This window comes from Paroedura picta, chromosome 2 (assembly GCF_049243985.1).
Source record: "Paroedura picta isolate Pp20150507F chromosome 2, Ppicta_v3.0, whole genome shotgun sequence".
Classification (NCBI taxonomy): domain Eukaryota; kingdom Metazoa; phylum Chordata; class Lepidosauria; order Squamata; family Gekkonidae; genus Paroedura; species Paroedura picta.
This window is the reverse complement of record NC_135370.1, coordinates 161,813,839-161,840,979: the sequence shown is the minus strand read 5'-3', so window position 1 is coordinate 161,840,979 and position 27,141 is coordinate 161,813,839. Positions and strand designations below refer to the sequence as shown.

The following is a 27,141-nucleotide window of genomic DNA, read 5'->3' as shown; positions in this document are numbered from 1 at the left end:
CAGTAGTCCGCAACCTTTTCCAGGCTGCGGACCAGGGGCAGCGGGTAGGGCGATCGCGGGGAATGCCGCATATGCACATTTGCGGCCATGCATGGCGCAAATGCGCATGCGCAACCCGGCCGCACATGCACACATGTGCGGGAGTGCCACACACTCACATTTGTGGCCGCGCATGGCGCAAACACGCATGCGTGGCCCAGCGCAGCCCTGTGGAGGCGGGGAGCCGCAGCCCAGTTCCAGGGCCTTTGTGGCCCGGCAGTGGACCGCAGCCTGGTGGTTGGGGACCACCGGTGTAAATAATATCCAGAGCTATTGATAGTCATTTTAATTGTGCCATGGGTTGGACCCTGGAGGTCCTGTCCACTTCTATCATTTTATGATTCTATGAATGCTGATGCATCCAGCTGAGTTTGATGAGTATCCTAAAATAACTTCCCAACAACTTACAGCTGTTGTTGGCATTCCCATATGTCAGAGTTGAAAAACACAAATATTTAGGCCATTTTAAACAGTCAAGATTTAGGGGTTCATGTCAACTGTCGCCGTGTTTCTGTCTTATGTGATGTACATTGAGACGGGTGGGCTGAGAGGGGTGATCTTGCAAATTTAATAATAAGAATAAGAATAAGAATAAGAATAAGAATAATGTACAAGCACAATACCACCAATGTTTGCAATTTCATCCTTTGGTTTGAGGCTGACATTCTGATAATGTAATGCACTTTTGAGTTTAAGTAACCATAGGATTCTGTACCCTGTAGAAAATGTACAATAGGGATTCTTGTCATGTATATGTACAACTCAAGAGTGTGATTCGTATGAACGAACCTTGCTACCAGATAACCAAAAGTGGGCCTATATGTATTAGGTTCAAAGAAGTGGTCAGGTTTTGATTCATAAATTGTTTATTTTTATAGAGCAAACTCACGTGATATCTGCTTGCGTTCCATCACTCTGTGTTTGTAAGATACGCATAGCATAAACTCAGCTGTATGAAAGCTGCTTTTCTATATGTGTGGTAATGGTGAATTCAGTGATCTCACTATCTCTATGGGTCAGGTTTTTGTCATTTATTTACTGTAAATGTTTTTAATGCTATCTACCCAGTTTAAGGTCCCCAAGGCAGATAACAGACAAAACATATTTTTAAATATACATGAACATAAAACAATAACAACAGTTCTGTAAAACAGCTGTCCCCAACCCCCGGAACCGGTACCGGTCCGTAGATCAGTCGGTACCGGGCCGCAGCTCCTCCTCGTCCTCCTCCCCGGCTGCTGCCTTGGAGGCTGCCCTGCCACTCTTCCACCAGCTCACTTTTGGTGCTCTCCGGCGGTCACCATGGCTGGGGCTTCCCCTCGGCGTGGCACTGCACAACTGCTGCTGGCAGCACCCCCCTGTGGGCAGCGGGAAGTCAGGGGCGCCGGCGGGAAAGCAAGCAAAGCAAGGGCTCAGGCGGCAGCGACGTCCCTCGGCAAAAAATTGTCCCCGGTAATAAAAAGGTTGGGGACCACTGTTGTAAAACACAAACCCAAGGAAGCTTGTGCATTAAGGAAGAGGAGGGGTTAATGAAGGTCACTGAAGGAACATCAGCCCAAGCAAAAAAGCTTGCACTCACTGGTGGAAGACAGTGTTAGGTTGGGATAAATGAATCTCTCTAGGGAGGAAATGGTATCATTTTGATGCCACAACAAGGAAGGCCCATTCTTGAAATCACCCATCTACGTTTATGTGGTGGAAGCACCTGAAACAGTGCCTCTAAATATGGCCATAATGTTTGGATAGGTTCCTGTGGGAGTAGGCAGTTATAAGGTATGCTGGCTCAAGCCATTCAAGACTTTGAAGGTCAGTACCAGCATCTAGAGAGCCAGCTTGGTGTAGTAGTTAAGAGCAGACTTCTAACCTGGTGAGCTGGGTTTGATGCCCCGTTCCTCCGCATACAGCCAGCCGGGTGACCTTGGGCTTGCCACAGCACTGATAAAACTGTTCTGACCGAGCAGTAATACCAGGGCTCTCTCAGCCTCACCCACTTCACAGGGTGTCTGTTGTGGGGAGAGGAATGGGAAGGCGACTGTAAGCCGCTTTGAGCCTCCTTTGGGTAGTGGAAAGAGGCATATAAGAACCAACTCTTCTTCTTCTTCTTCTTCCTTCTCCTTTTTCGTCTTCTTGAATTGGACCCAGAAGCAATATGGGAGCCAGTGTAGGTAGAATCAGTTTTAGAAGGTCCGAGGCATTCAGTTCTTTCACATCTTCTGGAAGGACACAGATATAAACTAGACTGCTTGTGGACAAGGAATCAACATATAGACAGATGCGAAAGAGATCCTATTAAGTACGCTGTTAATGCTCATCAGGATTGTCCAGCCACCTGTATGGTTCCTACCACTCAGTTTATCATTCATTTACTCGAGGAAGTCTACGGAGCACATTGGCTTTTAGACAAAACAGTATAACAATAATTGAAATACACAAGAAAAAAGAACATTCGCTACTGTAGGAATAAGTAAATGTTGAACCTATAATCTAAAATATCACATTAAAAATAGTTACCAGAATTTGCACATTTAACAGTGTACTAACTTAATGGCAACAGCTGGAATTTTTAGTGTAGCTGAGATATATTTGGCAGCTGCCATATCGATGCGAGTTTCATTCCCAGACAGAAGATTAAGTACATGGAAGCCCTCTGAGTCGCTGTGAAAAGTTACAAGGGGAGTTAGCAGAGAAACTCTTAAACTGCTATAGAATTTGCATGTGAGTAAAAGTTTCAGGCACCTCAAAACCGCAAGAATGAGTCCTCTAGAAAAAACCAGGACTTGGGAATGCATTGAAACCGGCCAGGGCAAAGAAATGGCAATGAGGGGGAACCATAAGAGAATATAGAAACTTTTTGCCAGCAAACAGTCTTGAAGGAGTTACCATAATCTTCAGCGATGTCGGAAGCCAGCAGAAGGCTACAAACTTTGCTGAGAAGAATGGTTAGATACAAGCTGCTAAGTACAGCCCTGGTAGCTTCAAAATTCTGGTGAGAAATAACAGCACTAAGAACAACATAGGTCAGCAAGTCTGACACTCAAGGGCCACTATGCCTTCCTGTTGTGAAGTTAGAATGTTTGTTGTTTTTCCATGTTGTCAATCACACTGAAAGAACAAAGTTTGAATCCTGCGGCACCTTTAAGACCAACAGAGTTTTTTTTCAAGGGATAAGTACGTGCATGCACATTTCTTCAGATATCTGAAGACGTGTGTATGCACACAAAGCTGATACCTTCAATAAAACTTTGCTGGTCTTAAATTGAATAAAACTTTGCTAAAGGTGCCTCTGGACTCAGACTTGGTCCTGTTGCTTCCGACCAACATGGCTATCCATCTGATTCTATCATATTGTAATTCTGTTTGTACAGCAGTTAGAGTTTTATAAAGCTTGATGATCTGTGTTACGGCTAAGGCAGATTTAAACTTATTCAAAGAGACAATGTAACACTTTTAGGTGAAGAACTTTTTAAAACGGTAATATGAGGAAACAGAAGCAATGTAATATCTTCTATTAAACTTAACAACATGATGTGTGAGCTTTTGAGGTCTCCAGAACTATTCCTCAGGCTAGGCCAGCCTTTTTCAACCTTTGGACCAGGGGTAGTCAAACTGCGGCCCTCCAGATGTCCATGGACTACAATTCCCATGAGCCCTTACAGCAAAGGCTGGCAGGGGCTCCTGGGAATTGTAGTCCATGGACATCTGGAGGGCCGCAGTTTGACTACCCCTGTTTTGGACCATGAAGGAATCCCTGAAAATTTTTCAGGCTTTGAGGAGTCCGGGAAGTGATGTCAGCTAGCCACACTTTATTTTATTATTTATTTTATTTTTTTATATTTATATACTGCCCTCCCCGGGGGCTCAGGGCGGTTTACATAAGAACAACAACAGTACATAAAACAATCTATAAACATGTGAATAACTTTACAATAATAGCCGTATAACAATGTAACAGTATAAATAATATAGGCAGTACAACAATGCAACAATACAAACAGGTCCAGAGCATGTTGGTGGACTTCTGAGGGGGGGAGCAGGGGCCTTCCAGTCGTTGTTGATTGTGTCTGGTCTCAACCAAATGCCTGGCGGAAGAGCTCCTTTTTGCAGGCCCTGCAGAACTGTTTAAGCTCCGTCAGGGCCCTGATCTCCTCCGGGAGCTCGTTCCACCAGGTGGGGGCTACGACAGAAAATGCTCTGCCCCTGTTTGAGACCAGGCGGACTTCTTTAGGACCAGGGATCCTTAACTGGTTGGTGGCAGTGGAGCGCAGAGCACTTTGGGGGGCATAGGTGGGGAGGCGATCCCTCAGGTACACTGGGCCCTGACCGCGTATGGCCTTGAAGGTAATTACCAGAACCTTTAGTCTGATCCGGAATTCAACTGGCAGCCATTGCAGGATTTCCTGCCACACCCATTAAAATTACCAGAAGTGACATCCCATCTGCATTAACAGGCAGGGTCAAGGAGGACTGGGGGGGGGGGAGACAAGATGCAGTTTAAGATGGGAGTAGACATGGAGGCTCCGCCCCCTCCCAAGCACAGAAACCACAAGAGAACTCTCTCTGCCTCCAGAGGAGAAGCAATTAAAGCAGCCGGTTCCCTAGCTTGTGGCCGAGTCTATTAAGGCAGGAGGAGAAATGCCGGGGACCCCCTCTGGAGCTCCTGCGAGCCCCAGGGGATCCATGGACCCATGGATGGGAATCCCTGGGCTAGGTGGATCTTTATCCAATGGTCTTGAGGCCTCTCTCACTGCATCCTGTGCAAGATGCCTTGTAGATGTCACCAGGTGCAATGGTATCAGGCTAGCAGGTATCAAGTCTGGCATGCTGGGAAGAAGCAAAAAGTGGATGGCATCCAATTTGAAATATATTAACAGATAAGAGGATCAAACAGAAGTAGATGCCTGGTGCTTGTTCTCCTGGTTCATCTCTTTGCTTTTGAATGTGTCCTAAGTGTCTTCAGATGCCAGGTGCAGTGATTGTGTATTTAAGCAACAACTACCAGCATAAATGGCCTGCTTTAGAACAGCGGTCTGTCCTCTTCTTCTTTGTTTGAGTATCATTGTTTGTGTCATTGCATATTTAATACGATTTACTGCCAATGAGGCTGAGCTGCCCTTAGGAGGGTCTTGATAAACGTATGTTGTGCCTGGCTTTTGAAAGGGTTTTCTTTTTTTAAAAAAAAAACAGATAGTGGTAAATCAATTTGATGCTACAGCAGTGCCAGAAGAAAGAAAAACGACAGAGGAAAGAAGTAAAAGGAAAGAAAAAAGGAAAAATAAGGCCATTTTCCAAGGAGAAAACGCCCAAGGTACAAAAGCTGGCTCCACTCGGCTACTAGATAAGGTAGAAGAAGATTCTGCAGATCATCAGGGGTTCTCAAGGTACGGTTTTCTTGGTCTGGTGCTGACATTTACTGTACTGGGAGACCTCTCCACTATTTCCCTTGTTCATGTCCTAGGCACAGTTTATTTACCAGCCCTGCCTCAGATATTGTGAGATGACTTGGCTGCAATACTAGACAACTGTGAGACCATCAGGAGAGAAGGGCTTGTGCATCTTGAAAGGACATGATCCAGTTCATAGTTAAATCTCTTCCAGCAGCAAAGATTTAAGTGCATCCTTACATTTCCTGTTGGCATCAATGGGCCTTAAAAGTGCTCAGATCTAGTAGGCTCATGACCCAAGTTCCTTCAGCTGCCAATCATTCAACAGCATGGCAAACCTCTTCATTCAGAACCAGCTGACCTAAAAAGCTTTGAAAGACTTCCTGCTTCATTCCCACAGTGCCCCTTCCTCCTCCCGCCCCCAACTCTCTAGATCTTAAGGTCTTCTCCTCTCTAACAGTGTGACAGGAACCATACAGGCTCATTGGACTTATTGTAAGTAGTTATTTGATTTATTACCCGCTGCTATCAAACAAGTTTTCTCAGGGAGGGTTACAGCATAAAATGAATCCCCACAAGATAAAACATTAAAACTGTAACATAATCTGAAGAGGAGAATAATAAACAGTAAAAAAAACCCAACCCCCCCTCCTTCCCCCCACCCCACCCCCAGCAACTCAGGTACAAATCTAAGGGTGCCTACTATCAAAAATGTGATTGGTCTTACATGCATTCTCATATATAGTATAGAATACTGTAGAATAGCGATCCCCAACCTGTGGGCCTCGGACCACATGTGGTCCTTTGACTAATTGGAGGTGGGCCCCGAAGGACGCCTTCTCTCCCCCCCCCCCCCCAGCCCTTTACAACACATTTCATTGTTGTGGCATGTCTGTATCTTATTTTAAGGGATGTTTAAACATTACCATAGCGATCAGAGAGCGTTAGGGCAGTGGTTGAGAGTAGAGGAGTAAACTACCCCCCCCCCACTGGGCCTCAGTAAAAGGCCTTGAGTGGTCCCCGGCGTTGAGTGGTCCCCGGTGATAAAAAGGTTTGGGGACCACTGTTGTAGAATACTGTAAAGTACAGTAGAGGGGCCCCTAGATTTTCCACACCCTGGCCTTAATCAAAGACCTGGTGGAAGTCGAGGTCAGGCAAACTTCCGGGGGGCCAGGAATCACCAACACATTTTTGCCCACAGAGTAAAGGCCCTGTGGGGGGCATAAGATATGTGGGTCCCAGATTTCAAAGGGCCTTAAAGGTTAATACCAACACCTTGAACCTAATCCGGGCCACAACCAGCAACCAAGGCAGCTGCCTCAGCCCTGGATGGATATGGGCCCTCCAGGGTATTCCTGTAAGGGCCCTAGCAGCCGCATGTTGCACCAGGTGCAGTTTACAGCTTGTCACCCCCAAGATCCATCTCTTTACTCTTGTTAGTGGCTGAACACGCTTTGTGCACCGGCTTTTGAGATGGTTCCCAAATGAACTATCCATTAGATAACACAGCCCTGGAACAATAATTCTGGAATTGACAATTTAGAACAAAAGTCTACCTCTGATGTCAGTTTCCATCCATAGAACCATAGAATTGGAAGGGGCCATACAGGCGATCTATTCTAAGGTGACCGGATTGTCCCACGTTTGGAGGGACATTCTGGGGGCACCTGGCAAATTGTACTTAAGTTGAAATTAAAAAAATATATTACAATACTATTTTTGATTTCTATGCAAATTTTTATTGCTGCATATAGACCAAATTTTAATCAAGAACACCCCCCCACCCCCCCGTCAGTGGTGTCCTGATTTACCAATGTTAAAATCTGGTCACCTTAAATCTAGTCCCACCCCCTGCTCAATGCAGGATTAGCCAAATGCACCCAGGATAAGTATCTGCCTCGCTGCAGTTTGAAGACTACCATAAATAGTAGGATTTAGGATGCTTAGGGCTAATCCTGCGTTGAGCAAGGGGTTGGACTAGATGGCCTGTATGGCCCCTTCCAACTCTATGATTCTATGATTCTATGATAAATCATAGTTATCTTAAACAAGGTGTTAAAAGCCTAGGATTAAGGTTCAATCTCCCCGGTAGGGCAGTCTTGCTTCTCTCCTCTGTTTTCCGCACAGTCTGCACCCTTCGGCGTCTAGAGGCTCCACCCCTTCACCCCTTCCTACCACCCCTCATGGTATTCCTAGCTAGGAGTTACACATGTTTCCTAAGCTCAGCAGTAGCCCAGCTGTTTTTTCACAGATGCAGTTTGTAGTTGCCGAGTAGCCTTGTGACACTTGTTTTGCACAGAAGGAGGCCATTAATGCCATCAAGATGAGGTTTGTAGGTTGAGAGAGTGTGCAAATTTCCCCCTTTTTTTGCTAGCTCACAGCTGAGCGTGGGACTTTGACCTCCTCCTTCCAGGTTCAGCGTTCTGTACACGGAACCAAACTGGCCGGGCTTCTTTAGTACAATGGATAGTCTCAAGCCAAGTTTTTTTTTCCCATTCAGGTTACTCTGCCCCTGTCTCCCCTCCCACAATTTATTAATTCAATTCCAAGACTTTGTGTTCCACAAAGAATTAAGTGTTGACCTCATAGGGGCCTCCTGCTGAGCTGTGACTTTTCTCTCTTTCTGTAAGATATAAGAATGTGAATTATACTCATTCTGCCTATTGGTCCAACTGGCTTAGTAGTAGATTAAATTGTACCCCGGATGCATAATACTGACTGACAGGTGGCTCAGATAGAGCATTGGCCAACACCTGATACCAGCTGGAGATGCTGGGATTGAACTTAGACCTTGTTTATTACTGTGGTTGTTTACACCCCAGTTTTTCCCTATTGGGAACCTGAAGTGGCTCACAACATCATTCTCCATTGTATCCTTGCAACAACCAGCTAGGTTAGACTGAGCAAGTGAGGGACTGGCCCAGAGCTACCTAGTGAGCTTCTGTGGCAGAGTGTGGATTCCAACCTGGGTCTCCCAGATCCTAGTTTGACTTTCTAACCACTTCATCATGCATGTAGATTGCCCTCAAGAACCTGCCCGGTTGACCCTTGCTTTCTCCCCATGGCCATGACTGCTGTGCCTTTAGTCCCACTGCTCACTTTATGGGGAGAAGGAGATTAGATGAAGCGACCCAACTGCATAAGGGAATCCAGGACCTTGATCCTTTCTAGAAGCCATGGTTTGTCCACTGTAACATAACCTTCAGATAGGCCTGGGCATGTTTATATTATGGTTACATATTGATGCTAGCAGCATAAGGTAAAGATAAAGGTGTCCCCTGTGCAAGCATTGGGTCATGTCTGACCCTTGGGGTGACGCCCTCTAGCGTTTTCATGGCAGACTCAATACAGGGTGGTTTGCCAGTGCCTTCCCCAGTCATTACCATTTATCCCCCAGCAAGCTGGGTACTCATTTTACCGACCTCGGAAGGATGGAAGGCTGAGTCAACCTTGAGCCGGCTGCTGGGCTTGAACTCCCAACCTCATGGGCAGAGCTTTCAGACTGCATGTCTGCTGCCTTACCACTCTGTGCCACAAGAGACTCACTAGCAGCATAGGAAGATGGAAATACAGGCTGCACGGGAAACAAGTACATCATGTCTATTCAAAAGGCAGATGATTCTGGAAGCATCTAATCTTGCATTTGAGTAAATACATTATTTAGATAATCAGATGGCCTAAAATGTATGCAAAGAAAAGTATGCCTTCATGCAAAAGCCCTGGATCCAGCCTACCCGCTGCCCCAATGTAGCTTACTTATTACTGCTTCACTTTTCAGGGTCTGCTACAGTGATCCCAACGTTGTTCTCCAAAGAAGCGGTGATCAGGTCAGTAAGGTAAGGAGGCGGCTTTAAAGAATTATTTCCCATACATTTCTTCTGCTATTCATCCCAGGTCTTTGCAGATTAAACATTTTAAATTAAATATTTGCAGGAAAGTGGGAGCAGTGATGACCAGAAAAGCGTCGTCGCGAGTGAAAGCTTTACTTCCTCGCCCAGGTAGGAACATTTTTCCTTCTTTTTCTAAGTTGAGCTTTTTGAGTGAAGAGAGATGTAACAGCAGGAGAGCTGGTCTAGGATCACTCTTGCTGCGTTCAATACAGGTCTGCGTTTTCTTCTCCTGGTTCAAGTTGCAGTGGGGGAAAGCACCCTCAAATCTGTTCAGGTTCATAGCAAGAACCGACTGGGTAGTACTGATTGGCTAAGTGCTTGTCTCATCACCAAGATGACTCTTCCTTTGCCCCCTCTGCTTGTCGCTGGGGCTGTTTTGCAACTTTAGTGAAAAAAATTCTAAAAGGGAGACAGGAGCCTGTAAATGAATAAATATCACATGTACTTTTAAATGTGAACAAAGGCAGGTAACGCTCTGTCTGTATCGACAATAGCTGACCAGTGAAATCCTAAACACCTTTCTGAGTTAGTTGAAGTCAGTGAGCTTATAAGGGTGTATGTAGGATTTGCACTGTCCATATTTATCTTGGTGGAATGGATCTCTCTCACACAAACATGCTGTGATTTTCTTTAAATATTATATACTAGGCTTCTGCAGATGGAGCAGCTTTACAGAAATGATGTTTTTTTTTACCACTTTCCCCCTTCTGCTAGTTGCCTCCACCCCATCACCTTTGAAGGACAGGGGCTTTCTGGAACAAATTGTCATGTGGCAGCAAGATGGTGTGAATTTACCTGTAATCTCTCTTCTGCAAACTCTTGGGCAGCTGAAGCCAGCTCTGTGAACCAAGTAAAAACCTGAATAATAGAGTTACAGAGAGGGTGAATTTGACAGATTTCCCCCTTCTTGCCACAGTCACCTGTGCTACATGCCATATTGTTTTAGAGCAGGCTTTCTCAACCAAGTGAAACCCTGGGGTTTCATGACAGCCCTGAAAGGGTTTCCCAAATAGGTGGAAGTTAATTCATTTTAAAAATTTGGTCAACATTTATGGGGAGATATTACCATATAGGGTCATGTTGACCCCCCCCAAGGCCAATGATGGACCTGGAGGGGGTGGGAAGGGGAGGGGCCCCAGGTGGGCGTGTCCACAACTATGCATCCCAACCATGCTCTGTATAATTGCGCCACTTCTAGGGTTTCTCTAAGCCTGAAGAATATTTCAGGGTTTTCACAATGGTAAAAAAGTTGAAAAAGGCTGTTCTAATCTAGAGGGTTGCTTGATAGTAGCTTTTCAGGAGGCAGCTGGAGGAAGGGAGAAGATGGTAAAAAAAAATCACTTTTGTGAAATAGACCCCATTCACAAAACAATCAGATTCAACCGAATAATTCAGATCTTCTAGGACTATAGAGATTCATTTGCAGTTATCTTCAACCAGTTTTCATCTTGGGGAAATACTTTCCTCATGGTTGGCTAACAGGGCTTGCTGCAGATGATTGACCCAGAAGGTTTCTGTTGTCTCTTGGGCCTTGTCCAAGCAACAAGGATGCTCCTTCTTTATAAATCGCTGGTCAGTCAGCAAAATGCAAGGATGACATTGCTGGTACACAGGATTGGCTGCAGAGTGACCTTTTTCCAGAGCTCAGAATGCACCTCTGGTTTACTGAGCAACTGAAAGGGTTGGGCAAATGGTTAGAGCACGTGGAGGAAAACCCAGACTGAATGTGACCAAACACGGATGGAAGCATATTATCCTCTGCTGTTTGGGGAACAAAACAGACTCATTTCCCTGCTGCCATTATTCTATGCCATGTCACCTGGCGGGAACTTTTGGAGGCTTCAGAGAGGGTTTGTATCTCAGGCATCTTAGGAAATAGAGCCACTTCTGGAGTGTCTCAAAGCCTGAAGAATGTTTTGCGGGTTTCTCAATGGTAAAAATGTTGAGAAGCCTGCATTAGAAGAAGAAGAGTTAGTTCTTATATGCCGCTTTTCCCTACCCGAAGGAGGCTCAAAGCGGCTTACAGTCGCCTTCCCGTTCCTCTCCCCACAACAGACACCCTGTGAGGTGGGTGAGGCCGAGAGAGCCCTGATATCACTGCTCGGTCAGAACAGTTTTATCAGTGCCATGGCGAGCCCAAGGTCACCCAGCTGGCTGCATGTGGGGGAGTGCAGAATCGAACCTGGCATGCCAGATTAGAAGTCCGCACTCCTAAACACTACGCCTAACTTGCTCTCATTAATGCCTTATATGTTTATACATACACACGCGCACTCACACATACATATAATTACACAAAATATGTATATAACCTTTAGTTTTAATTTGGGTGTTATAATTGTTTTTGAATAGCGTGCTTTTAATTGTTAGCTGCCTTGTGGCTGCCTGACTGAAAGTGGGAGATGAGTTTGTAAATAAAAATAAATAGCTAAACGTAAGTGATCTGGATCTCTGCTTCATACTGCCTCTGCCGCTCCATTCATCCTTCCTTTGCCCCATTCATTCCTGTTTGCTTCCGTCTTTTCTAGGAAGAGAAAAGGCCAGGAAAAAAGGGACGCTCCAGACAAGGCTGTTCCGCATAGCAGCACTTCGCGGTCCGACCAGCCTGAGTTGTTTTATTTCATTGTTTTCCTCTGGGTCCTCGTCTACTGCTTATTGCTCCTCCCACAGCTTATTAGCAACCCCCTTTGATCCCTGTGAGTGAGTCAGAATAATAAAAGACAGCGGCTTGATTTTGTTTGGTTTTCTCTGCCCCTAAAATGTGTCCATTCCGGTAAAACAAGGGTCCAAATGCAGGAACCGGTTCAGAAGCTGTAGGATTCTTTCTGCTGCATCTCCCTACGAAGCCTCAGATGCATTTGACTTTGTACATAGATTATATTTATAAAGAGATATATATGTATATAAATAATGAAGATGGTGGCGTGAACGGCTCGATATTCCCATTTTTTATACGTATGTGCCTTTCTTTATAGGATCTTGAATTTAAAAATGAATATCTTTTAAGAAGTGCTATAGATTTAGGGGTCTCTAGTCTTCACGATGCACTCGAAATTATAACTGATTTAGGGCCATGAAATCTGCACCAAATATATGAATATATTTTAATGTTTCTTTCCTAGTGGAAGAAACTTGCCGTCCTCCGAAACGCACTGTGGTTGTAAGCTTATGCAGCCTCAGAAGGCTTGTTTCAGACATAAATCTGGTTTGGGGTTGTAATCCAGCCCCTCTTGATTTTAATATACCTGTGAAGCAGATGAGCTGTGGCTGAAAATAAGAATGGAGGAGAGACTCAATTTCCAATGGAAATGTAATAGAATATTATTGAGAACTTCTGTTAATGTATTGTGGGGCATCCTGTGTGTTAAAATGAAGTAACAAAGCCATGTCATATCAATGGAGAAAGGAAACTGTCCAATTTCTGCTTAGTTTGCCATACAAATACAGTGACAAAGTCAACCTGCAGTTGCTTTCAACCAGAGCTGTATTATGACTTCATTAATCCTCATCCATAGACCTATTTCTTGAGTGCCCTAGTATAAATGTCATATTACTAGTTAGCTGTGTTTGTATAGTATGCTTAATATGGAAGCCATTTACCTTCTTCATGCAGCATACATTTGCTTCCATTTGGGGAACGTGAAGAGATAGGGGCCAGCACAGCAGCTAATGGGACTCAAGTTGATGTCCAGGAGAAACTGAAAATATGCCCATCTGATAGGAATGTGAGAAATGCTTCAAAGGTTATCAACAACCGATCTGATTCATTATTCTTCTGCTAGTTAGAAGCAGAATATGGAGGCAACAGCTGTCTCTTGTGTCTCCAGAGTACCTGGAATACTGCCTCTTAATAGAGAAGCTCCAATTAATTAGCATGCCTAGTAATTGGTGAGAGACCTATCCTCCAAACCCTTTTTCAAAACCTTGTGATATGTGGCATTTACTTAGCTTTCATTCATCACTTTCCTGAGTCAGCCCTTCACTCCATAATATAATGCGTCTTCCACTTTCTCGAGGGAGTATTCTTCTCACTTGTTTATCTAGCAGCCAGAGAGATGTGGGAGCAGGTTTCTGCTTCTAGCAGGCTGAGGAAGCATGTGTTGTTACTGTCTGCACCCAAGCTGTGTGTATCCGAGATGATCTACATGTGTCTGGGACATGTGTCTGGGACATGTGTCTGTGTGAATGGAGCTCTCTTTCCATTTTGACTCAGAATCACATTAATGTAGCCTGACTGTGAAAGGAAAACCTTCCAGTTCTCACTCATATGAAAGATTTTAAATACTATAATGTCTATGCAAAATTGCAAATATTCCACAGTTACTCACTGTCCAGGACCCATTCTGCACATGTTGGATAATGCACTTTCAATGCACTTTAGAAGCAGATTATCCTGCTGTGCACAGGAAAATCCAGCTGCAAAAGCACTTTGAAAGTGCATTATTCCATGTGTGCAGAATAGGTCCAGAAGAGGAAAGCAAGTAGTCAGAAGAGGCAATGCAAGATTAGAGCTTCTAGTCCAAACCAGTTCCAGATACCAGTCCAAGCCTTTGGGCAAGGCATTCAAACATCTGGGCATCCAGTCACTTCCAAGGTAAATTGTGAGAGGGAATGCAGCAGATTGTTCTATATGTTATCCAAACCCAGGTGACTTGAAGCCAGATAGAGGCTGCAGGCCTGTTCATACTTCTTTAGTAAAACTGTTGTTAACATTTTTAGAAAGACAGGCAGATAGGGTTGTGGGTCAATGGTAGAGCATCTGCTTTGTCTGCAGAATGTCCAAGTTTGGATTTCCAGTATCCCCAGATAAATGGGTCAGATATTAGTTGAAGGGAACAGACCACTGGCTACTTACCTTCAAGGGTTCGTCTCTGAAGAAAGGAGGACATCTTGGTGGGGTGATTCCCACCATACACTCAAGGAGGCAGGAACAACTTTTTTCTTCTTCCTGTCTCCTTGGTTGGAGTCATCCTTCCCTCAGTTCAGGTATCTCTGAAAGCTGTGCTCTGCTCTAGAACTATAGAACTGATGAAAAACTGAAGGGAAGGTGACTCCCACCAAGGAGACAGGAAGAATGAAGAATGCCTCCCTGAGTGAACGGTAGATAGCATTGACCTGCCAGCTTCCTGTATGTATGTGCATTTGCTCACAGATCTCCTGTGAGCCATCTGTACGTGAACCCTTGAATAAGTCCTGCCTTGAAGCAATTCCTGCCTTGAAGCAATTCGGACCCATATGGCAGTGTTGTTTCCTGTGCTTTAAGACACCTCGAGATCCTGTTAGTTCTGTGGCTTCACTTTCCAGATAATAGAAGTTTCATTCCCTGACCTCTCTTCCACCATCAGATTAACACTACAGGGAAGGGACTTCCCTATATGACATAATTCAGCTATCTTACATGATAAGCTTTTGCTTTGGCAAGCATCCCGACGGCCTCTCATTGTTTTTCTAAAGCCAAGAAGGGCCTTCCCCCCTACCCGTCCCCACTTCTTGACAGGGAGTCATCTGTAAAAAGCTGCCAGACACCTTAGAAATAGTTTGGTCATAACACTTGATCGTACTGATAGCCTTCCGAAAAGATTCCTCTGCCAAGAAAACAAAGGACCGCACGGAAAGCTATATTATTTTCCTTTCCACCCCAGTGCTTAGTGAATATCCATTCAAGCAAGCAGAGTGCTCAGATTAAACATGGCACAGTCTGCAGCTGCTGCCCCCAGCATTGTGCAGCTGATAGATCGTGCCGCTTAGCGGAACAATGTTTATTCTTCATCTCATGGGCAAAGCTGGGAAATCTTTCTCTTTGCGATTGCAGAAAGGGGAGGGTGGCAACATATGGCTATCCAGCCGGGTGCTTTTCCGCATAGCTCATTTGTTGCCAGTCTTGGGATGATTTGGAGAGTGCTGTATTGAGGACAAGAAGGCACTTCCTTCTTAGCATGCACAAGACAGCCTGCCTTGTTGAGACAGGCAGAGGAGAGCTTAACATTACGGTGCCCTCTGGTCCACTTGGTTCACCACTTGGCTCAGGAGAATTTGGAGCTGAAGAAATGCAAAATCGCCTTATCCAAGCCTCTGCCCTAAGGCAGTACATCTTACACCTCAAGCTTCCTTGACATATTCCTGCTCAGTATTTTCACGTTCCAAGGTTGGAGGTTTGGCAACCTCCCTAGACAGACTGCTCTTGTATTGCACTGTCCTTTACAAGTTAAGAAATCAGCCATTTCTGAACACAGAATATTCTGTTGCATTTCTTTTGACAAGTCTTTTAAAAAATAGAATAATAAAATATTCCCAAGGAGCTCGTGCATTGGAATGTTAAATGCTGAAATCCATAAGGTTTTGGGATTGTTTTTTTTTGGGGGGGTGTTATTTCTAGCCCTTAAAATTATAGAGGGGAAATCCTGTTAGGAGCTGGGGGGGGCAGTATAAAAATCTAATAAATTAAAAAATAGAACATTAAAGAAAATCAGAGGACAGCTGGCTTTGATTTTTCTCTTCGTGTTCCATGTCCCTTAATAGCTTAATAAATAGAAACTCAGTTGAGTGGGATCCAGACTGGTTTTTCACACAATCTCACCCAATGTTGCCCCTTGCTCTAGTTCGCATCCCATCTGACTTTTGCCCATTCAGGGCTCATGATTCCCAGCTTAGCCTTTTGGGTGTTGAAAGGGGACCACTTTTCTTTTTCCAGGTAGGACAAGCTAGCCCATTTTCAAATAACCAAATGCTTTCTCCTTTAGATCACATTACTGTCCATCACTTTCTCCTCCGAAATCTACAGTATGCTGATTTTATTTAATGCTAATTCAGTGATTTGAAGAATATATTCTTTGGCTATGGCAGCTTTTCCTTTGAGCGAAGACAATCTGAAACATGCTGTTACCGAGAGAGAAATTGTTTTTAAAGCACAGGGGAAAAGTGAGCACATGTACAAATGCTCCCCGGTTTTCTTCAGGTGTGCTTTCCTGGTCTGTTCTGTACAATGAATGTTTGCACTTAATCTTCGAAAATACGTTTGCTTGTAAAAATGAAATGCTTTCTGTATAGTTGGAACAAGCCTGCAAGGAGCAGGTGTTTTCACAAAACGGTTTAAAGAGAAAAAGTGTGCACTGCTGAACAGCTTAAGACTTTATTTTATAACATCTACGATTTTCAAATAAACAGATGGATTTTCTGTACTAATTCAACTTTGTCTGTGTACTTTCCTCAGTTTGACATTGAATGAATAAATAGTCAGCACAGCTCTCAGGTTGTATGGTTGTCAGCTGCAATAATCAGGACTAGAGAAATATCAGACATATACTGGCTTGTATCCATCGGTCGGTTTCCTCATATGGAAGGCGGGTTGCTCTTCACTGATTCCTTCCCACTGCAGACCTTGGATTCCCTCTTCAAGCTGATCCTGGTGGAGTCCCTGTTCCCCAGCAGCATTTGGGGGTCATTTGGGGCTGCAGAGAGGGGGTGGGTGGGAGGAAGTCATGTTCCATGGCCGGAAATCCTTTCTGTCCTTGGAAAATTCCGGTGGTTCCAATCCACTGAGATCTACAGAGCAGAGTTCTCTATTGTGTATAACTACATATTTGATTACTTACTATATCCCACGTTTTACTACCCAAAGGAGTCTCAAAGTGGATTAAAATCGCCTTCCCTTCCTCTCTCTACAACAGACCCTGTGAGGTAGTTGGCTGAGAGAGCTGATTGATTGATTGTTTAGACTTATTGCCCACCACTCCCTAATTGGCTCGTGGTGGGTTACAACTGTCCATATTAAAAGCCCCATTAAAACAATTCGGGACATCCATCCGTGTACAATAAACAGACTCCTCAAGACATTTAAAAACCATGGTGGTCTGCAACTCACTAACCCCCTCCCCCCAAAGAAATGTAGTACAGGAGTGGGAAGAGGGAGCGTAGATAAGAAGAAGAAGAAGAGTTGGTTCTTATATGCCGCTTTTCCCTACCCGAAGGAGGCTCAAAGCGGCTTACAGTCGCCTTCCCATTCCTCTCCCCACAACAGACACCCTGTGGGGTGGGTGAGGCTGAGAGAGCCCTGATATCACTGCCCGGTCAGAGCAGTTTTATCAGTGCCGTGGCGAGCCCAAGGTCACCCAGCTGGTTGCATGTGGGGGAGTGCAGAATCGAACCTGGCATGCCAGATTAGAAGTCGGCACTCCTAACCACTACACCAAACTGGCTCTCTGGCGAATGCTTACTCTCTTAGCACCGGAGGGCCCATCAGATCTTCCTCGCCTTGAACCGGATCTGGGCGGCAACTGGCAACCAATGCAGCAACCTCAGCATTGGCTGGATATGGGCCCTCCAAGATGTCCCCGTGAGGACCCCAGCAGCTTCATTCTGCCCTAGCTGCAATTTCCAGATCAAGGCCAAGGGGAGGCTCGTGTAGAGCGAGTTACAGAAATCTGTTCTGGAGGTGACTGTTGCATGGACCACTGTGAGTAACTGCTCTGTGAGAAAAGCTCTAACAGGACCATGAGTAGCCCAAGGACACTCAGCTGGCTGCACATGGAGGAGAAGGGAATCAAACCCAGCTTGCCAGATTAAAGGCCGCTGCTCTTAAACACTAAACCATGCTGGCTCCAGAAGGTTTCTGAAGGCAGTGATGGTAACACAGGGTGATAGATGCATCCGTGTGTCATTGTGCTTCTACTGAACAGAAAGCACAACTCCGGGGAGGGCGGTATAAAAGTATGATAAATAAAATAAATAAATAAATGAATGCAGGCTCAGGCGATGACACTCAGCACTGGGCCCTGCTGTCATAGAATCCTAGAGTGGGAAGGGGCCATACAGGCCATCTAGTCCAAGTCCCTGCTCAATGCAAGATCAGCCTAAAGCATCCAGGATAAGCATCTGTCTAGCTGCTGCTTAAAGACTGCCAGTGAGAGGGAACTCACCACCTCCTTAGCACTTGATCCCACTGCTGAACTACTCCCTGCATTTTTTTTCCTGATATCTAGCTCAGTGGTCCCCAACCTGCGGGCCGCGGCCTGGCGCCGGCCGCGGCTCCTTCTCCCCCCCCCCCGGCAATAAAAAACTTCCCAGGCCGCAAGCTTGCGGCCCAGGAAGCTTCTTACTGCGGGAGGGCGGGGAGAGGGAATCAGGGCTGGGCCGCGATTCGGGCCGTGATTCGGCCATGCATGGCGCATTTGCACTTGCGCAATGCGCGGGCGCGGCCCACGGGCGCAGCCCAATGTACGGGCGCGGCCCAATGCGCGGGCGTGGCCCGTGCGGGCACAGCCCGCAGGCGCGGCCCGATGCTCTGCCGGTCCCCAACCTCAGAAAGGTTGGGGACCACTGATCTAGCTGATATCATTCTCCACATAGTTTAAACCCATTACTGTGGGTCCTCTCCTCTGCTGCCAACAGGAACCTTTCCCTGCACTCCTCTGACAGCCTTTCATATACTTAAAGAAGTATTGTCAAGCAACTGCCTGTCTGAACTGAGCCCTGGCTGCAGTTCATTCAGACAGCTTGGTCACCAACTCCTGATATGGGCAGCAAGCCTTTTTTTCTTCAGCAGTCTTTGGTGGTAGGCTCCAGAATGCTCCTTGCTGCCTGCCATACGAGCCCCAGCGATGCATCCCTATGGAATGCCTACAGAAGCCCCATTCCCACAGGTGAGCTCTGAACGTCTCATACCCCCTCATTCTGTCCCCAATTCCCTTGTAAATATTAACTGGTGTTCTTCTTCTTTCCTTCCCCGTTCTTCACAGCACACTGTATCCGAAATTACAGAACATCCTGCCCCTAAGGGAAAGACGCTGCCCACTGTTCTTGCTTAGCCTCCCGTGACATATTAATCTTTCGCGTTTCATGAGGCAGCTCGATGTTATTTCTGACTTCAGACAGGCTCCGCTCTTCCGGTCAATAAGGAAATCTTGACGCGGCCACCTATGGAGTGTCAGTTCAGACCAGCGCTTGAAAAACAGCCATGCAAAAAGCAGAAGGCTTGGGTGTTTTGTAGGACAAAAGAAAGCAAAGGAACACAGTGTATTAGAACGGACACACTACTCGTCCCTGCACAGCACAATGTGAAACTAGCTGCTGTTTGCTTGACTCCAGCCTGCAAACCGGAAGATGCCAAATTTTAGTGAAGGAGGCCTGCGACCACAAAGGACTCAAATTATCACCTCCCTCTCGGATCCAGATAATCCAGAATAAATGATGAGGAGTGTTTGTAGCTGCGGGAATCCATTGATTCCTTCTGAATAACTCTAGGACTTCACTGAGTTTCCAGACGACCACTGAAAAATCCCAGTACCCTCAGAAGGCAATTTCTCATTTCTTAAAGGGGGAGCTGGCCACTGACTTTTGTGACCTCCTTTTAGGCCTGCCAGGACAAATGGGAGGGTGAGAAAGTCACAAGCCACTCCTCCAGCATAGCCACAATTAGTGGCTGGGTGGGTAGACAGAAATTTTGATGGAATTACCATCCTTTTCTCCAACCAGGGTGGTGCTATTTACAGAACTTTCTTACGTCTGATCGTCTTTCCTCTTTTCACTTGTCTATGTTTACATTACCTCTCTCCTTAGAAAGAAGGCAGCTTAGGGAATCTGTTTTAATTTATGAATTAAGATTGTTTTAATATTAATATTGAATGTTCGCGTTGCATTATTGTTTATTTCGATGTGAGCTGCCCAGAGCCTTCAGGTGAGGGCGGGTTACAAATAAAAATTTATTTGCAACGGTCGTAGTAGCTTCCTACACACTTTCCAGTCTCAACAAAACATGGGACCACATCCATCCTGAGTGAGGAAGAACATGAAAAGACAAGACAAGCAGCTTGACCTGCAACAGGAAGCCGATGGGGGTTGTTTGAAAGGAGTTTGTAAGTAGCTCATGCCTACCCTGGCCAGCACCAGCTACTGTGTCTTTGGAAACCAACCGAAACTCCCAGCTTGTCTTCAAAAGTAACCCCACATAGTAGACAGAGTAACGGTATATGGAAGTTACAGAAAGTTCCAAAAATATGGATCACTGCAGCTAGATCTGCGGAGTCTAGAAAGTACCGCATGCAAATAAAAGGAAATGCTCCCTTCAACAGCAAGAACTTGCTGCTCGGACAGGAAGCCTGGCTCCAAAAGCAACGCCAGGCTCTTCCTCTGATCAGAGGGGGGCACATGGACCCCAGCCAATATAAATCAAGCCATCTCTTCTCAGAAGGCCAAAGGTGCAACGTGATAGCAGTTCCCAACATCCACACTCAATCTATTCGAGACTCACAGGAATCCAACACAGGATAGTGGGCAGCAACGAGTAGGGGAACTGGGCAAGGCCTTCCCTTCTAGCAATCTGGCCCTGGCAGAAAGCTCTTAGGAGCCTGCCTGGTTTCTTACACCTGCCCCCCCCCCCCAACTGCCCACTTTCACCCACAAAACTCAACACCGCACTAAACAACATTTTTGGCGACGGCCTAAGAGCTCTCGTATGGGTTTGCTTTAAAAGGGTTATTGGGTTTTTTTGCCTCCGCTGTAGTTTAAATACAGAAGAATGCAAAACTTGCCTGACCAAAGCAGAAAATAGACCCTTGTGTTCCGACGAACTCCCACGGCATTGCTCAGAGCAGCTGCTCTCCTTCCTTAGGCTCTTTATCACAGGACATAATTCTTCCAGCCATGAAGAGCAGAGCCATGTCCCTTGTATGAACCAGAAATACGTTACGGCTTTAGTGATTAGCGCCCGGGCGCTGTTGAAGAAGCATGTGCAGAAATGTCCAAAGAAGCCCTTTGACAACAAGCCGCTGTATTTTATTTGATGATCTAGCAGCTTGAACCGTGTTGCCAAAGCCCTCCTGCACTAGGTTCTCAAAGTGGGAGATAAAACACACAGTTAGCCTTGCAACCCTCTTATCTTCCATTTATTTAGGCAAGAGGCCCACGACTCAGTGGTAGAACATCGGCTTGGCACGTACAAAGTCCCAGGCTCAGCTGGCATCTCCAGTTAAAATGGGCTACGGGTGGTGGGAAAGAGACCCTGGAGAGCTACTGCCAGTGGGTGAAGACCAGTGGCCTGATCATGAATGTGGCAGCTTCACATGTATCTGCAATGAAATCTGTCATCACATCTTCAGAGGCCCTGTTGTTCTGCATCTCCCATTTTCAACAATAAATTGGGTGAGCCCCAGGGATAGGGCTTTCTCGATTTGGAATTCTCTTTCCACAGACGCTTTCTCTCTGAGCCTAACCTCTTTCAGGGGGTGAAATGGAAGAAATAATGAAAGTGGGTCCCCATTGTGGAGGTGAGGTACAATATCGAAACGCAAAATACAAAATTGACTCTTTCAGGAGTCAAAATGTTTAAAGAATCATCCACCAATGTTTTGTATCGGCTTGTTCCCCTTTGCTTTATGCCTGTTTTCTTTTCTTCTTTTAATTCATAGCTGCAGCATTTTATCTCTGCAAACTTTTACTGGTTTTATTGAAAGGAAAGAGCTGCTGCTGCTTTCTGTAATTTTATCTACCCTTTTACTGTTGCTGTTTTATTTTATTTTATTATGTTTTATTGAGAGTGCAGGATATAAATATTTTAAGCAGTTCCCTGTGGTAGCACCAAGTACCTGGCTATGGTGTGAAAAATAGGGATACTGGAAAGGGGCAAACAGAAGGACAAACGAACAGAGATAAAGCTTGATTACTTAAGGTCCTCCTTCAGTCTAAACAGAATGTTGGCTTCATTACAACTTTTCCCTTATCCAAATAAAAGAATTACTCTGATAAGGAATGTGGAGTGCCTTGACAGCTGAAGGGTTTGCAGAAGTATCATTTGTAACAACACAGGTTTCCTTTTAAAATCCTTGTCTTAAAACAGATTGGGACTTCTTCATCAAACAATGTCTTTTTCATGGAACTGAAAAACTGTACTTTGTACTGCATTCCACCTGGTGGAGGAACATGCCTGAGAGGTCAGGAAGGCACCCAAACATGTCTATCATTCCTCAGAATGTGCAAAATGGAATTGTTAAGAGGGTGTTTTTATAAAGGAAATAAAACCGTAGCATAGCAGAACCAGAATGGCATTTTCTTTAATACAGGGGATAGGTTTGTCATAAAACAGAATTGCTCCAAGCAGGGGCATTTTTATAAAGCATACAGAACTATGATGCAGTTCTTTCTAACATTTGCAGTGTTTATTTATGTATTATGCTCATTACATTGCACAGTTTTATAATTTTGAAATTTGGGGGATGAGGTTGCATAGCTTGTAGAATGCATTACACTATCCAGTTTGTAGAATGCATTACACTAGCGATCCCCAACCTGTGGGCTGCGGACCACATGTGGTCCTTCGACTAATTGGAGGTGGGCCCCGAAGGACGCCTTCTTCCTCCCCCCCCCGGCCCTTTACTTCACCCCCCCCAGCCCTTTACAACACACTTCATTGTTGTGGCGTGTCGGCATCTTATTTTGAAGGGATGTTTAAATATTACCATAGCGATCAGAGAGTGCTAGGGCAGTGGTTGAGAGTAGAGGAGTAAACTACCCCCCCCCACCGGGCCTCAGTAAAAGGTGGTGAGTGGTCCCCGGTGACTGGTCCCCGGTGATAAAAAGGTTGGGGACCACTGCATTACACTGTCCATATTCATTACACTACCATTATTGCATAATTTGTACTTCTCTAAGTTCCCTTGTAAGTCTGAGAAAGGCGGAATAAATTAAATGAACAAATAAATAAAAGAAGAAGAAAGAAAGAAGAAAAAAGAAAGAAGAAAGAAGAAGAAAGGAGAAGAAGAAAGGAGAAGAAGAAAGAAGAAGAAGAAGAGTTGGTTCTTATAAGCTGCATTTATCTACCCGAAGGAGGCTCAAAGCGGCTTACAGTTACCTTCCCTTTCCTCTCCCCACAACACCCTGTGAGGTGGGTGAGGCTGAGAGAGCCCTGATATCACTGCTCGGTCAGAACAGCTTTATCAGTGCTGAGGCAAACCCAAGGTCACCCAACTGGCTGCATGTGGAGGAGTGCAGAATCAAACCCAGCTCACCAGTTTAGAAGTCCACACTCCTAACCACTACACCAAGCTGGCTCTATGATGAATATATAAGATTTTACTCCAATTAGAAACAGAAGTTGAACAAGTGAATAAATGCATGTTCAAGTGGATGCAAAATCTGCACTCAACCACTACACCATACTGACTGAAAGAAAATGCAACACTGTGTTAGGGGAAATCCAAATTAATTTCATTAGGAGCTATACCATGAACATAACGACCACACAACTATATATTTAGTAAGGATAAGGATGTTGAAACATTCCCCAAACTGTACATAACATGTTTTTTTAAAAGACAATAATCTCCTAATGATTTTATTACATAACATTTGAGTGCTGAAACAAAGAATATCACCCAAAATATAAAAGTTCAAAGATGGACTTCCAGATAAAGGCTTTTTCAATGATCTCCTTAGTTTGCCAATTTTCTTCTTCTAAATATTTCAATCATTGTTATTAACAGTTTCAGCACCCAAGTGTTATGTAATACAAACCTTATTAAATGGATTTGGATTTCGCCTAACAGTGTTGCATTATGCGTCTTATTTACACTGTGTATCTCTTTTGTTGTTTGCTCTATGCTGAGTTGGCAGTCACCCAATCCTGCTGGGTCTATGGTATGAAAATCTGTGACACCATGGCTCTCTATGAATCCATGGTTTAACCATTGCTTTGGGATGCTTAGGGCTGATCCTGCATAGAGCAGAGGGTTGGACTAGATGGCCTGTATGGCCCCTTCCAACTCTATGATTCTATGAGTCATAAGAGTGTCCTGTGATTCCTAGAGAGGCATGTTATCACTTCCAGGTATTCTCCCCAAATGAGGTCATGCTGTTGTTCATAACCATCATCCCATGCCCCTGCCCCCCACCAGTCTGTCACTGGTTGCAAGGCCAGTTCTAAATGGGCAACCCTACTACTAATGAGCCTCTTGTGGCGCAGAGTGGTAAGGCAGCCGTCTGAAAGCTTTGCCCATGAGGTTGGGAGTTCAATCCCAGCAGCCGGCTCAAGGTCGACTCAGCCTTCCATCCTTCCGAGGTCGGTAAAATGAGTACCCAGCTTGCTGGGGGGTAAACGGTCATGACTGGGGAAGGCACTGGCAAACCACCCCGTATTGAGTCTGCCATGAAAACGCTAGAGGGCGTCACCCCAAGGGTCAGACATGACTCGGTGCTTGCACAGGGGATACCTTTACCTTTACCTTTACTACTAATGATAAATTGTTATTTCTATCTCGCCCTTCCATAATGGTGAGGGCGGTTATTGATTGGGAACAGTCCCGTGGCACTTAAAAAACTCCCACAATTTTATTCTAGCATAAAATCTTGTGCGCTAGAGCAGTGGTCCCCAGCCCCCAGTCCAGGGCCTGATCTATGGATCAGTCAGTACCAGGCCATGGCTCCTCCTCGTCTTCCTCCCTGGCTGCTGCCTCGAGTGCTGCCCTGCCACTCTGCTGCCGGCTCACCCTTGGTGCTGTCTGGCAGCCGCCATGGCTGGGGCTCCCCCTCGGCATAGCACTGTGCAGCTGCTGCTGGCAGCGCCCACAGCGGGCGGTGGGAAGTCAGGGGCGCCGTCGGAAAAGCAAGTGGAGCAGGGGCTCAGGCGGCAGCGGTGACGTCCCTCGGCAAAAGACTATCCCTCCCCCCCCCCGGGCCTCAGTGAAATTGTCAAGCGTTGACTGGTCCCCAGTGATAAAAAGGTTGGGGACCACTGCACTAGAGCACATTTCTTCAGATGCAATGAGTGGAGCTTCAATACGCTGCAGACCTGAATGTCACTATACATTTATGGGAGACTCCGGTGTGAAACTGCCAGATTGGAACTCAATATGTAATCTCTCATTTCTCCCCTGAGCTGAATCAGGCCTTGAATGTTTCTATTTCCCATGTTAACCATTGGCAAAATTTAGGATTTCCCACTACTCATTGCAGATAACTGGTTTAACATAGTCTTTGTAACTAGTTTAACATAGTCTTCTGAAAAACACAGCTACACACATGACTCTGGAGATTGTTGTGAAACCAAGAAATAATGGGATGAAATTAATTCAACAGAAATTCCATCTCAACATCTGGAAGAGATTCCTGACAGCTAGAGCAGTTTCTCAGTGGAGTAGGCTTCATCGAGAGGTGGTGGAAATTTTTTAACAGATGCTAGATAGCCATCTGACAGAGAGGCTAATTCTCTGAAGCCTTAAGAGGGTGACAGGTTACAGTGGATGAGCAATAAGAGTTGTGAGTGTCCTGCACAGTACAGTGGGTTGGACTAGATGAAACGTGAGATCCCTTCCAACTCTATTATTCTATGATTCTAAATCTCCAGGTCTACCTTGTACCAGAACCACAAAAACCCAACGGAAGTCAGTCAGGGCCTTAAAAGGTTTTATCTTTGCATAACATCATTAATTACAAAGTTATATGACCTTTATTGTGCGCAACCCTTTTTAAAAATTAAAAACATACATACACAGCCAATCAGCTATTGCAAGAACGTTATATGCACTATATAGATCAACCGTAGACCTGAAGGCTGACAACCCTAGACTGAGTCCTCCTCGACTGCACGGGAAAAGCAAGCGCTCTAGTCCCTACAAGCCAAATCTTTAAAGTCCCACAAGCCCCCCCCCCCCCATTTATTTCTATTGCAACAGATCAACTCAGCCACGTTCCTTATTATTGAAACATCCTAATAAACTTTAAAAGCCTGACTCTGGCAGGCTTCCCTCAGCATCCCATCTGAATAATGCAAAGAAACAAGTCCCCCCCCGGCCCCTTCCTAAATTTAGTGAGGAATCCGACAACGACTCAAAAAAACCCTCCACGCTCAAACCACCACAGCGCACATGACACTCCTAAGCAGCAGCTGCTCCTCCTCCCTTCCTGTATCCTGCCGCCCGATTGGCTCCTAGCTCCACCTTTCACCTCTCACCCGGTTTCCTCCTCCAATCGCGCCAGCCCTTTCATTCAGCAGCTAAACAGAGGCCGGGGAGGGGGGGGGAGACGCTCCGCCGAGAAAGCCAGCCTCCGCGCGCGCGCTCCGCCCGTGCAGCCAGGAGGCGGCCCCGGATTCTCAGAGCGCCGCTGCGCCAACGGCGCGGAGCCCGTCCCTGTGGTCGCGAGCCGAGGGCGGCGCTCCTTTTGCGTAGGCCAGGGGCGGGGAGGAGGCTGGTCCGAGCCGGCCCCAGGTGAATGGAGGAACCTGACAGTTGAGAGGCGGCGGCGCAGGAGGAGGAGGAGGAGGAGAGGAGGAGGAGGCGGCGGCGGCGAAATGGCGGCACAATGAGGCGCCGCCTGTAATAGCCAGGGCAGCTCCGGGCTGGGTGCCGCCTGGCAGGTAGGAGGAGGCGCCGCCCGTCCCTCCCTCCCTCCCGTGGGGGCAGCCGGGCTTCCCCACTCCCACCTGCCGTCCCGGCCAGAGGCGCCCTTTTGTCTCTCGCGGCCTCCCTCCCTCCCTCCCTCGAAGGCCGCCCGCAGCTCCCGCCAGCGCCGTGCCCAGCAGCCCTGGCGGGGAGGCCGGATTCGCCGGGCGGGCTCCGGGCCTTTGCCTGCTCTGGAGTAAGCTGTGCTCGCACGTGTTGGCGCCCTGCTGCGTGCGTGAGATCCCGAGCTCGGGCGGGCTGGGTGGGGATCCCCGGGGCAGACCAGGGAGGAGCGGGGGGGGGGGCGGGCCCCTGGGGGAGCGTGGATGATTTTTTTTTGGGGGGGGGAGAGATTTCTCTGCTCTCCCCCCCCGCCCGCCCCTACCCCCGCTTCGCTGCCGTGCCAGCCGGGCTGCATCCGCACGCCTTTGAATATGGCGCTCTCGTGGCTTTGCAGAGTCGTTC

The 27,141-nt window shown here is 46.3% G+C and overlaps 2 protein-coding genes across 6 annotated transcripts in view; both read left to right on the top strand.

The window, feature by feature from the left end:
* CLMN (calmin) overlaps positions 1-12,042 on the top strand; it is a 92,181-nt gene extending 80,139 nt beyond the window's left edge. For both annotated transcript variants that reach the window (XM_077323589.1, XM_077323591.1), the window contains 4 exons: positions 5,224-5,417; positions 9,199-9,256; positions 9,354-9,418; positions 11,839-12,042. In XM_077323589.1, the coding sequence (XP_077179704.1) occupies positions 5,224-5,417; positions 9,199-9,256; positions 9,354-9,418; positions 11,839-12,001 (480 nt within the window). In that variant the 3' untranslated portion in view covers positions 12,002-12,042. The remainder of the gene's footprint in view (positions 1-5,223; positions 5,418-9,198; positions 9,257-9,353; positions 9,419-11,838) is intronic.
* Positions 12,043-26,358: 14,316 nt separating this feature from the next.
* DICER1 (dicer 1, ribonuclease III) overlaps positions 26,359-27,141 on the top strand; it is a 67,745-nt gene continuing 66,962 nt past the window's right edge. Inside the window, exon 1 of one of the 4 annotated variants that reach the window (XM_077323588.1) lies at positions 26,359-26,502. The gene's annotated coding sequence lies outside the window, so the exon portion shown is untranslated. The other 3 variants (XM_077323585.1, XM_077323587.1, XM_077323586.1) reach the window with 3 other exon arrangements.